General features: G+C 46.5%; 2 protein-coding genes across 3 annotated transcripts in view; both read right to left on the bottom strand.

Annotated features, from left to right (window-relative positions):
- LOC115188406 (transmembrane protein 60) overlaps positions 1-12,036 on the bottom strand; it is a 426,277-nt gene that overhangs the window by 185,878 nt on the left and 228,363 nt on the right. The window lies entirely within an intron of this gene.
- The window catches only part of LOC115188399 (coiled-coil domain-containing protein 146), a 63,816-nt gene that overhangs the window by 17,739 nt on the left and 34,041 nt on the right, over positions 1-12,036 (bottom strand). For both annotated transcript variants that reach the window (XM_029747210.1, XM_029747211.1), the window contains exons 8-15: positions 11,360-11,546; positions 9,249-9,341; positions 8,889-9,059; positions 7,165-7,253; positions 5,919-6,083; positions 5,674-5,749; positions 3,908-4,056; positions 2,259-2,487 (exon numbers count right to left, since the gene is read on the bottom strand). In XM_029747210.1, the coding sequence (XP_029603070.1) occupies positions 2,259-2,487; positions 3,908-4,056; positions 5,674-5,749; positions 5,919-6,083; positions 7,165-7,253; positions 8,889-9,059; positions 9,249-9,341; positions 11,360-11,546 (1,159 nt within the window). The remainder of the gene's footprint in view (positions 1-2,258; positions 2,488-3,907; positions 4,057-5,673; positions 5,750-5,918; positions 6,084-7,164; positions 7,254-8,888; positions 9,060-9,248; positions 9,342-11,359; positions 11,547-12,036) is intronic.

Raw genomic sequence — 12,036 nt, 5'->3', positions numbered from 1 at the left:
CATTTGAGCACTGAACATCACAGGAGGATGGTGAAGGGAGGACGGCTCATAATAATGCCTGGAATGGAGAGAATGGAATGGTATTAAACACAAGGAAACCATGGAAACCATGTGTTTATTGGATTTGATACCATTCCATTCAATCCGTTCAGCCCATCCTCTGATTTAGAGTGCCACCAGCCACCAGTGCTGAGCTACTGAATCCATTAAAGATATGCACCGGAACTTTGGTGACTAGTAAATACTTTTTAAACCACCCGCTTTGGGCCGGATGTGTCAATGTGTAGTTCATACATGTATAATCTATGAGCAGATTACTCTCTTAAATAGCCACGAAAGCGACTGTTTTCTGGAAGCTGTGCTGTGCCATTTTCCCTACATTTTCCCCCCATGTGGGCCAGACCCTTAGCAAATCGAGTTTCAGCCAATGAGCTTCAGCCCTGCGCCATTTGAGTGACGCACACACAACAGAGCGAGAGAGAGAGAGCAAAGGCGTGGTGCACATATCTGCACATATGTGACGTAGTACACCATTTTTGGGGACCACTTTTGGCTCGTGAGTGCTACTTTCAGAACTGCTGGATAAAAAGTATACAAAAGTACCGGAGAATCTCTTTAAGTGGCTTTTCTCTAGGGTGTCCTTGTCAGGTCCCTACTGGCAGATGGTGTCATGGAGAAGCTATCTGAGGAGCTACCCATTAGGCTACAGTACTCTCCAGTCAGAGATGTTGGCGAGGGCAGCCATGTTGCCGTACGACAGTAACGTTCAAAAGTGTCAGTTGGGTTGAATGTTTACATCAAACACTTACATGTGGAAGTAATTTATATATTATAAAAACAATGTTTAGACATATCACTGCACAAATGGGGCACATTTCAGTAGAAGAGTTTATGGCTACATCTCAAATGGGACCCTATTCCCTATATAGTGCACTACATTTGACCAGAGCCCAGGATACTATATAGGGAACAGGCAGCCATTTGGGATGCATCCCAAGTCTCTGAGAACATTTCTCTGAGCTGACAGGACTATAAGAACCTATAAAGGTGAGGAGAGACTGGAGTGACTCACCAGGCATCAATATTTACAGCATGAATTCCATTATACACACCTTTCTGTGTGTTATGTTTAGCTGAAGACTAGGAGGTACAACAAGGGACTTCAGATACACGTCTCCTTAGTAGGGGCCTTTCTTTGAGTCCTGACAGTGTTAAAGAGTCTGTGTAGTCCAACATTAAGATATACTGGGGATATCAACGAGCAGTCAGTGCATGGGAAACTCTGAAATAAACATCATATTGTCCATCTAGGGCTCTGGTTAAAGGAAGAGTAAAACGTGAGGACTTGAAACAACCTGCTCTAAATCAAGTCAGGCCAGAGTTAGCAACCAGTTCTCAGAGGTTCCTATCCACTTCCTCCCGTCTGATGCTGTCATTCCTACCCGCCCTTTGACTGACAGTCCAGTGTTATCTGACGTCAGACAACAGGGTCGTATTCATAAGGCACTAAACGGAAGAAAACTGACTGAAACAGGGACTAGCTGAACAGGGAGGGACTAGCTGAACAGGGAGGGACTAGCTGAACAGGGAGGGACTAGCTGAACAGGGAGGGACTAGCTGAACAGGGAGGGACTAGCTGAACAGGGAGGGACTAGCTGAACTGGGAGGGACTAGCTGAACATGGAGGGACTAGCTGAACAGGGAGGGACTAGCTGAACAGGGAGGGACTAGCTGAACAGGGAGGGACTAGCTGAACAGGGAGGGACTAGCTGAACAGGGATGGACTAGCTGAACAGGGAGGGACTAGCTGAACAGGGAGGGACTAGCTGAACAGGGATGGACTAGCTGAACAGGGATGGACTAGCTGAACAGGGAGGGACTAGCTGAACAGGGAGGGACTAGCTGAACAGGGAGGGACTAGCTGAACAGGGAGGGACTAGCTGAACAGGGAGGGACTAGCTGAACAGGGAGGGACTAGCTGAACAGGGAGGGACTAGCTGAACATGGAGGGACTAGCTGAACTGGGAGGGACTAGCTGAACAGGGAGGGACTAGCTGAACAGGGAGGGACTAGCTGAACAGGGAGGGACTAGCTGAACAGGGAGGGACTAGCTGAACAGGGAGGGACTAGCTGAACAGGAGGACTAGCTGAACAGGGAGGGACTAGCTGAACTAACCACAAGAAAAGGTTTGTTTTTTCTTTTCTGTTGCAAAGCGTTTTGGAACGCTTAGTGAATATGACTCAGGCTTCTAATGTACCTGTATCTGCAGCATGGTGCTCTCCCCCTCCAGTCTCCTCTGGCAGGGCACCAGTTTCCTGCTGAGGGCTGTCTGTCTTTCTTCTTCCTTGGTGATCATCTGCAGGCAGCACGTCTCCTCCTCCAGCGCCTGCATCTCTATGTTACCGTCTCTGATCAGGCCCTCCTGAACATTCACCTTCTCGTAGAAAATACACATCTCCTCCTCACGCTCCAGCAACTGTACCCCTCTGTCAGAGAGAGAGAGAGAAACCCCTGAGAGAGCTACCATATTGTAAAGTAGGGATGAGGATCGGTCAAATACCATCAGTAGCCGCCCAATTGCCCACATTGTTCAGCATGGTTGCCTGTAGTTAGTCGTAAGCAGTAGCCGTCTTTCCCTATCTGATATGTACAATCTTGGTTGGTGGTCGTGTGGACGGTGTAAACTGATCAACAGAAAGCCAGACTCACCTGTCATTGCGGCTCTGCATGGCCGTGTTTTGGCTCTTCCTCATCTGACAGACAGACAGACTCACCTGCCATTGAGGCTCTGCATGGCTGTGCTTTGGCTCTTCCTCATCTGACAGACAGACAGACTCACCTGTCATTGCTGCTCTGCATGGCTGTGCTTTGGCTCTTCCTCATCTAACAGACAGACTCACCTGTCATTGCTGCTCTGCATGGCTGTGCTTTGGCTCTTCCTCATCTAACAGACAGACTCACCTGTCATTGCAGCTCTGCATGGCCGTGTTTTGGCTCTTCCTCATCTGACAGACAGACAGACTCACCTGCCATTGAGGCTCTGCATGGCTGTGCTTTGGCTCTTCCTCATCTGACAGACAGACAGACTCACCTGTCATTGAGGCTCTGCATGGCTGTGCTTTGGCTCTTCCTCATCTGACAGACAGACAGACTCACCTGTCATTGAGGCTCTGCATGGCTGTGTTTTGGCTCTTCCTCATCTGACAGACTCACCTGTCATTGCCGCTCTGCATGGCCGTGTTTTGGCTCTTCCTCATCTGATCGACAGACTCACCTGTCATTGCCGCTCTGCATGGCCGTTTTGGCTCTTCCTCATCTGATCAACAGACTCACCTGTCATTGCAGCTCTGCATGGCTGTGTTTTGGCTCTTCCTCATCTGACAGACAGACTCACCTGTCATTGCAGCTCTGCATGGCTGTGTTTTGGCTCTTCCTCATCTAACAGACAGACTCACCTGTCATTGCAGCTCTGCATGGCCGTGTTTTGGCTCTTCCTCATCTGATCAACAGACTCACCTGTCATTGCAGCTCTGCATGGCTGTGTTTTGGCTCTTCCTCATCTGACAGACAGACTCACCTGTCATTGCAGCTCTGCATGGCCGTGTTTTGGCTCTTCCTCATCTGATCAACAGACTCACCTGTCATTGCAGCTCTGCATGGCTGTGTTTTGGCTCTTCCTCATCTGACAGACAGACTCACCTGTCATTGCAGCTCTGCATGGCTGTGTTTTGGCTCTTCCTCATCTGACAGACAGACTCACCTGTCATTGCGACTCTGCACGGCCGTGTTTTGGCTGTTCCTCTTCGGACAGACAGGCAGACATACAGACAGACTCACCTGTCATTGCAGCTCTGCACAGCCGTATTTTGGCTGTTCCTCTTCGGACAGACAGGCAGACAGACTCACCTGTCATTGCGACTCTGCACGGCCGTGTCGTGGCTCTTCCTCATCTGTAGCAGGTTCTGTTCATGGTAGTTGATCATGTGGGTCAGCCGGCCCAGGTTCAGCTTCTGCTCCTCCCTCTTCTGTCTCATCTCATGAAGCACCTGGGTCACCTTGGAGATGGGATCAGAACAGAGAAACATCATAACCCTAACCCAGGTCACCTTGGAGATGGGATCAGAACAGAGAAACATCATAACCCTAACCCAGGTCACCTTGGAGATGGGATCAGAACAGAGAAACATCATAACCCTAACCCAGGTCACCTTGGAGATGGGATCAGAACAGAGAAACATCATAACCCTAACCCAGGTCACCTTGGAGATGGAATCAGAACAGAGAAACATCATAACCCTAACCCAGGTCACCTTGGAGATGGGATCAGGAACAGAGAAACATCATAACCCTAACCCAGGTCACCTTGGAGATGGATCAGAACAGAGAACATCATAACCCTAATCCAGGTCACCTTGGAGATGGGATCAGAAACAGAGAAACATCATAACCCTAACCCAGGTCACCTTGGAGATGGGATCAGAACAGAGAAACATCATAACCCTAACCCAGGTCACCTTGGAGATGGGATCAGAACAGAGAAAACATCATAACCCTAACCCAGGTCACCTTGGAGATGGAATCAGAACAGAGAAACATCATAACCCTAACCCAGGTCACCTTGGAGATGGGATCAGAACAAGAGAAACATCATAACCCTAACCCAGGTCACCTTGGAGATGGAATCAGAACAGAGAAACATCATAACCCTAACCCAGGTCACCTTGGAGATGGGATCAGAACAGAGAAAACATAACCCTAACCCAGGTCACCTTGGAGATGGAATCAGAACGAGAAGAAACATCATAACCCTAACCCAGGTCACCTTGGAGATGGATCAGAACAGAGAAGAACATCATAACCCTAACCCAGGTCACCTTGGAGATGGGATCAGAACAGAGAAACATCATAACCCTAACCCAGGTCACCTTGGAGATGGGATCAGAACAGAGAAACATCATAACCCTAACCCAGGTCACCTTGGAGATGGGATCAGAACAGAGAAACATCATAACCCTAACCCAGGTCACCTTGGAGATGGGATCAGAACAGAGAAACATCATAACCCTAACCCAGGTCACCTTGGAGATGGAATCAGAACAGAGAAACATCATAACCCTAACCCAGGTCACCTTGGAGATGGAATCAGAACAGAGAAACATCATAACCCTAACCCAGGTCACCTTGGAGATGGAATCAGAACAGAGAAACATCATAACCCTAACCCAGGTCACCTTGGAGATGGGATCAGAACAGAGAAACATCATAACCCTAACCCAGGTCACCTTGGAGATGGAATCAGAACAGAGAAACATCATAACCCTAACCCAGGTCACCTTGGAGATGGGATCAGAACAGAGAAACATCATAACCCTAACCCAGGTCACCTTGGAGATGGGATCAGAACAGAGAAACATCATAACCCTAACCCAGGTCACCTTGGAGATGGAATCAGAACAGAGAAACATCATAACCCTAACCCAGGTCACCTTGGAGATGGGATCAGAACAGAGAAACATCATAACCCTAACCCAGGTCACCTTGGAGATGGGATCAAAACAGAGAAACATCATAACCCAGAGTCTCAAATGGCACCCTATTTCCTTTATAGTGCGGTAGGTTGATGCTATTATGTCTAGAGGATGGAGTGAGAAGAGCATGATTTCCTAAATCACCTTGGAGATGTCGTTCCTCAGGCTGTCTCTGATGGTGTGGCTGTGGAAGTGCTTCAGACGGGACTTCTGGAGCAGCCTGAGGAATGCACACACACACACACACACACACACACACACACACACACACACACACACACACACACACACACACACACAGGATGTTAATAATTTTACATCAAAACAGGGTGGTGAACGTCTGAATGTTCTTTTGAGGACGGGATGTACTCTCTATCTCTCTCTCTCACTTCTCTTTGTTGATGGCGTTGGTTCTGAGGATCTCAATCTCGTTGTCCAGGATCTTGAACTTCTCTCTCATCTCAGCTGTTCTCTGGGAGGCCATCTGGATCAGGTTCACACACTTGTTCCTATCACCCTTGATGTTGTCATACAGCTTGGCAAACACACCAAGCCTAGATGCAGGGAGGGAGAGAGAGAGAGAGGGCGAGAGAGAGGGCGAGAGACAGAGGGCGAGAGAGAGGGCGAGAGACAGAGGTAGAGAGACAGAGGTAGAGAGACAGAGGTAGAGAGACAGAGGGCGAGAGACAGAGGCAGAGAGACAGAGGCAGAGAGACAGAGGTAGAGAGACAGAGGTAGAGAGAGAGTTTCTATTGGCACCGAGGAAACACCAAAATCAATCAAGTTAGGCATTCAAAGCCACCCAGACACGTTATTTTCCAGGCATGTCTGAACTGGTCCTTATTTAAAGACACTACGTGGTACCAATGGTACTCTGGGATACTCATTTCAACAGGCTTGGTAAATACCTGGGGACCAAACGGTCTAGTTCTGGAGCAGCAGCAGTCATTCATAGGTCATCAACACACTATCACAGATTATCATGAAATACACACAAATGACTTATTCGACATTCGTGACAGGCACACGATTTTCTTCTTCATAACGCATTCCGTATCCATTACACTATTTTCTTCCTAACAAATTCCAATTTGTTATGAAGAAACAAAAGTAAGCTAGGTTAGCTAGGTGGCTGATGTTAGCTACGCTAGGTGTTAAGGTTAGGGTTAGGGGTTAAGATTAGGCATTAAGGTTAGGGGTTAAGGCGTTAAGGGTTAAGACGTTAAGGTAAGGGTTGAGGTTAGGGGTTAATGTTAGGGGTTATGGGTTAAGGCCAGGCGTTAGGGTTAGGGGTTAGGGTTACAGGTAAAGGTTAGGAGTATGGGTTAAGATTAGGCATTAAGGTTAGGGGTTAAGGCGTTAAGGGTTGAGGTTAGGGGTTAATGTTAGGGGTTATGGGTTAAGGCCAGGCGTTAGGGTTAGGGGTTAGGGTTACAGGTAAAGGTTAGGAGTATGGGTTAAGGTAAGGGTTAAGGTGTTAGGGGTTAAGGTTAGGGTTAGGGGTTAGGTTTACAGGTTAAAGTTAGGGGTTAAGGTAAGCGGTTAGGGTTAGGGGTTAGGTTTACAGGTTAAGGTTAGGGGTTAAGGTAAGCGGTTAAGGTTAAGGTTAGGGTTTAGGTTTACAGGGAGAGCTACCTGGACTGGACCTCCTGGTTCTGCTTCTTGAGTTCATGGATCACCAGACTCTTGCCTCTCAGCTCTTGCTTGATGCGATTGTATCTTTGCTGTTGAGACATTAAAATAATACATGATCTTTCTTATCTTCTTAGTAAAAGCTGATGAGTCAACTTTCCCCAATGTGCAAGAAAGATAGTCTTAGCTAGTGTGTTTTGTTGTTTTGTTGAGAACATCAACATGTCACTATGGAAACCCTTACCAGAGTCATGCTGAAGCTACACTGTAAGTGTTTACTGTAGCTGTAGTAAATGATTGCAGCAAAGGCCTGTTACCTCAGGCTTGTTACCTCAGGCCTGTTACCTCAGGCCTGTTACCTCAGGCCTGTTACCTCAGGCTTGTTACCTCAGGCCTGTTACCTCAGGCCTGTTACCTCAGGCCTGTTACCTCAAGCTTGTTACCTCAGGCTTGTTACCTCAGGCCTGTTACCTCAGGCCTGTTACCTCAGGCTTGTTACCTCAGGCCTGTTACCTCAGGCCTGTTACCTCAGGCCTGTTACCTCAGGCTTGTTACCTCAGGCTTGTTACCTCAGGCCTGTTACCTCAGGCCTGTTACCTCAGGCTTGTTACCTCAGGCTTGTTACCTCAGGCCTGTTACCTCAGGCTTGTTACCTCAGGCCTGTTACCTCAGGCCTGTTACCTCAGGCCTGTTACCTCAGGCTTGTTACCTCAGGCCTGTTACCTCAGGCCTGTTACCTCAGGCCTGTTACCTCAGGCTTGTTACCTCAGGCTTGTTACCTCAGGCTTGTTACCTCAGGCTTGTTACCTCAGGCTTGTTACCTCAGGCCTGTTACGTCAGGCTTGTTACCTCAGGCTTGTTACCTCAGGCCTGTTACCTCAGGCTTGTTACCTCAGGCCTGTTACCTCAGGCTTGTTACCTCAGGCTTGTTACCTCAGGCCTGTTACCTCAGGCTTGTTACCTCAGGCCTGTTACCTCAGGCTTGTTACCTCAGGCTTGTTACCTCAGGCCTGTTACCTCAGGCTTGTTACCTCAGGCCTGTCGCTGTTGCTCAAGTTATTTGGATTACCTGTGGACATATTACATCACGATGTGTGTGTTACTTAACTCAGACTGTGTGTGTTATCTCAGGTCTATATGCAAATAGACCGTTGCCATATATGGATCTGTGCCATTCACTTTGAACTGGACTGTGTTTACAACACGAGTGGTGGTGAGTAGATGCGCTTGTTTTGAGATCAAAGCGAGAGCTGCACATTTTGTTCATGTCCTTTTCTAGTTAGTGAGTTATTAGCCCAGTTTATTTTGTAAAGTGGAGTCTTGCATGAAATAACACAGCAACATTTTCAGTCAAACAGGTTCATGTTAAGCCCTGCATGTTTTCTTCAGAAGTCTCATGGAATGTAGTCCTACATTGAACACCACACATTGGCTGCTACTGTAGGATGAATGATAGAACAGATATTTCCATGTTAAAATGTTATGGGATACATTTTCTCCATTGTTTCTGATGGTAGGCCACTCTGGTAGGCCTACATTATGATCAAATAGCCACAGTAGCCTACTTGACCACTGTTAAAACTGTAACTTAAAGCGGGTACAGCCTCAGTGTTCACAGTAAACAACGTTCAAGTTCACGCTCAGCAGACCTGAAATTTGCTCACTGCCCAAAAAATGGGAGGGAACATTGATGGTGAGATGTTGTATAGTGATATGATGTGTTTTACCTCAGCCCTGTGGCGGTCCCTGGACTTCTGCTCTCTCTCATCAGCCTTGATCTGAGTCAGACACCTGAGGGTGTGGAGCTCCTCTCTGAGTCTGTGAGACTGTCTCATCAGCTTCTGCTCCTGTTCCACACACTGTTCTATCAGCTGGGTCTCCACCTCAGCTACTGGTTGCTACACACACACACACACACACACACACACACACACACACACACACACACACACACACACACACACACACACACACACACACACACACACACACACACACACACACACACACACACACACACACACACGTTTATGCCTTACACAAATCAAAAACATACACAATCACACAAATTGAAATATGCTTTTTACCTGATGAATCAAGTTTCTCTTCAGCTTCTCCACTTCTAACTGTATCTCCTGTCTTGTCTTTAGAATCCTGTCACTTTTGGGTTTGGCATCCCTCTGTAACAACAACAACCTCTCCTAGTATTAATGTCTCTAAACAGATATGACCTGTCTCTGTTTGACATCCCTCTGTAACAACAACGTCTCCTAGTATTAATGTCTCTAAACAGATATGACCTGTCTCTGTTTGACATCCCTCTGTAACAACAACGTCTCCTAGTATTAATGTCTCTAAACAGATATGACCTGTCTCTGTTTGGCATCCCTCTGTAACAACAACCTCTCCTAGTATTAATGTCTCTAAACAGATATGACCTGTCTCTGTTTGACATCCCTCTGTAACAACAACAACCTCTCCTAGTATTAATGTCTCTAAACAGATATGACCTGTCTCTGTTTGACATCCCTCTGTAACAACAACAACCTCTCCTAGTATTAATGTCTCTAAACAGATATGACCTGTCTCTGTTTGACATCCCTCTGTAACAACAATAACCTCTCCTAGTATTAATGTCTCTAAACAGATATGACCTGTCTCTGTTTGACATCCCTCTGTAACAACAACAACCTCTCCTAGTATTAATGTCTCTAAACAGATATGACCTGTCTCTGTTTGACATCCCTCTGTAACAACAAACTCTCCTAGTATTAATGTCTCTAAACAGATATGACCTGTCTCTGTTTGACATCCCTCTGTAACAACAACCTCTCCTAGTATTAATGTCTCTAAACAGATATGACCTGTCTCTGTTTGACATCCCTCTCTAACAACAACCTCTCCTAGTATTAATGTCTCTAAACAGATATGACCTGTCTCTGTTTGACATCCCTCTGTAACAACAATCTCTCCTAGTATTAATGTCTCTAAACAGATATGACCTGTCTCTGTTTGGCATCCCTCTGTAACAACAACAACCTCTCCTAGTATTAATGTCTCTAAACAGATATGACCTGTCTCTGTTTGACATCCCTCTGTAACAACAACAACCTCTCCTAGTATTAATGTCTCTAAACAGATATGACCTGTCTCTGTTTGACATCCCTCTGTAACAACAACAACCTCTCCTAGTATTAATGTCTCTAAACAGATATGACCTGTCTCTGTTTGACATCCCTCTGTAACAACAACTATAAAAGGGTTCTCCTATGGGGACAGCCGAAGAACGCTTTTGGAAACCTTTTTTCTAAGAGTTTGCACGACTTTTACAGTAGTGCCCTATTGTAAGGAACTGGGTTCCATTTGGGACGCAGCCCTTCTCCCCGTTGCATAGTGTTTTATACAACTGTGGCAGACGGCAAAGCTCAATTAGATCATTATTCAACTAAGGAAATAAATAATGACAGATAAATAATTGGATTGAGTTCATAAAACCGGGAGAACATCATATTGTGTAAGGTTTCTTTCATTAATAGTGGAAGTTCCACATGCGTCACTACACCAATGTCTTTCATGTTTTATGGTGTAAAATCTGCTGATGCTTTTCCAGTTCCTCTCTCTGTCTGTCACTCATGTCCCATGTGGACATTTAGAATCCTGTGAGTGACGTGTGTCACTGCCACTTTGATCTAGGAACACATCATCAAGGAAGCAGAGGCTATTGGGGGGATGAAACATCAACCAATTAAAATCTATAAAATAACATATTTTAAAGTGAGAGAGAGATACCATTACATAGTCCATACATATTGAAAGTGGAGGTCGTGCTGGAGTTGTGTGTGAACTGTGAACTCCATTGACTTGTCATGTAGCAGAGCTGTGGACCAGAACATTGTGGGCCTGTTTGGTGTTAGTGTGTGAACTGTGAACTAACCGTAGGCTTGGTCTTGTCATGCAGTAGCTGAGTGTGGACCAGAACATTGTGGGTCTGTTTGGTGTTAGTGTGTGAACTGTGAACTAACCGTAGACTTGGTCTTGTCATGCAGTAGCTGAGTGTGGACCAGAACATTGTGGGCCTGTTTGGTGTTAGTGTGTGAACTGTGAACTAACCGTAGACTTGGTCTTGTCATGCAGTAGCTGAGTGTGGACCAGAACATTGTGGGCCTGTTTGGTGTTAGTGTGTGAACTGTGAACTAACCGTAGACTTGGTCTTGTCATGCAGTAGCTGAGTGTGGACCAGCGCGTCCTGGGCCATTTTGAGCTGCAGCTCCACCTTCTTCAGCTCTCTGAGCTGCCGGTCCCTCTCACGCTGCTTCCGTGCCAGGTTCTCATGCACGCTCTTCCTTTCCATGATGCAGTGGCCTGTATTGATGTCCAGCATACCTCTGACAAATAGAGAGATAGAAAGAGAGACATACAGAGAGAGAGAGAGAGAGAGAGAGAGAGAGAGAGAGAGACATACAGTGAGAGAGCGAGAGAGAGGGAGACATACAGAGAGAGAGCGACACAGAGAGAGAGAGAGACACAGAGAGAGAGAGAGAGAGAGAGAGAGAGATAGAGATACAGAGAGAGAGAGAGAGATACAGAGAGAGAGAGAGAGATACAGAGAGAGAGAGAGAGATACAGAGAGAGAGAGATACAGAGAGAGAGAGAGATACAGAGAGAGAGAGATACAGAGAGATACAGAGAGAGAGAGAGAGATACAGAGAGAGAGAGATACAGAGAGACAGAGAGATACAGAGAGAGAGACAGAGAGAGAGATACAGAGAAAGAGAGATACAGAGAGAGACAGAGAGAGAGAAAGAGAGAGAGAGAGAGAGAGCGAGAGAGAGATACAGAGAGAGACAGAGAGATACAGAGAGAGATAGACACATC

Source organism: Salmo trutta, unplaced genomic scaffold (assembly GCF_901001165.1).
Source record: "Salmo trutta unplaced genomic scaffold, fSalTru1.1, whole genome shotgun sequence".
NCBI classification, from domain to species: Eukaryota; Metazoa; Chordata; class Actinopteri; order Salmoniformes; family Salmonidae; genus Salmo; species Salmo trutta.
The sequence above is the reverse complement of the archived record's forward strand: the minus strand, read 5'-3'. Positions and strand labels throughout refer to the sequence as shown.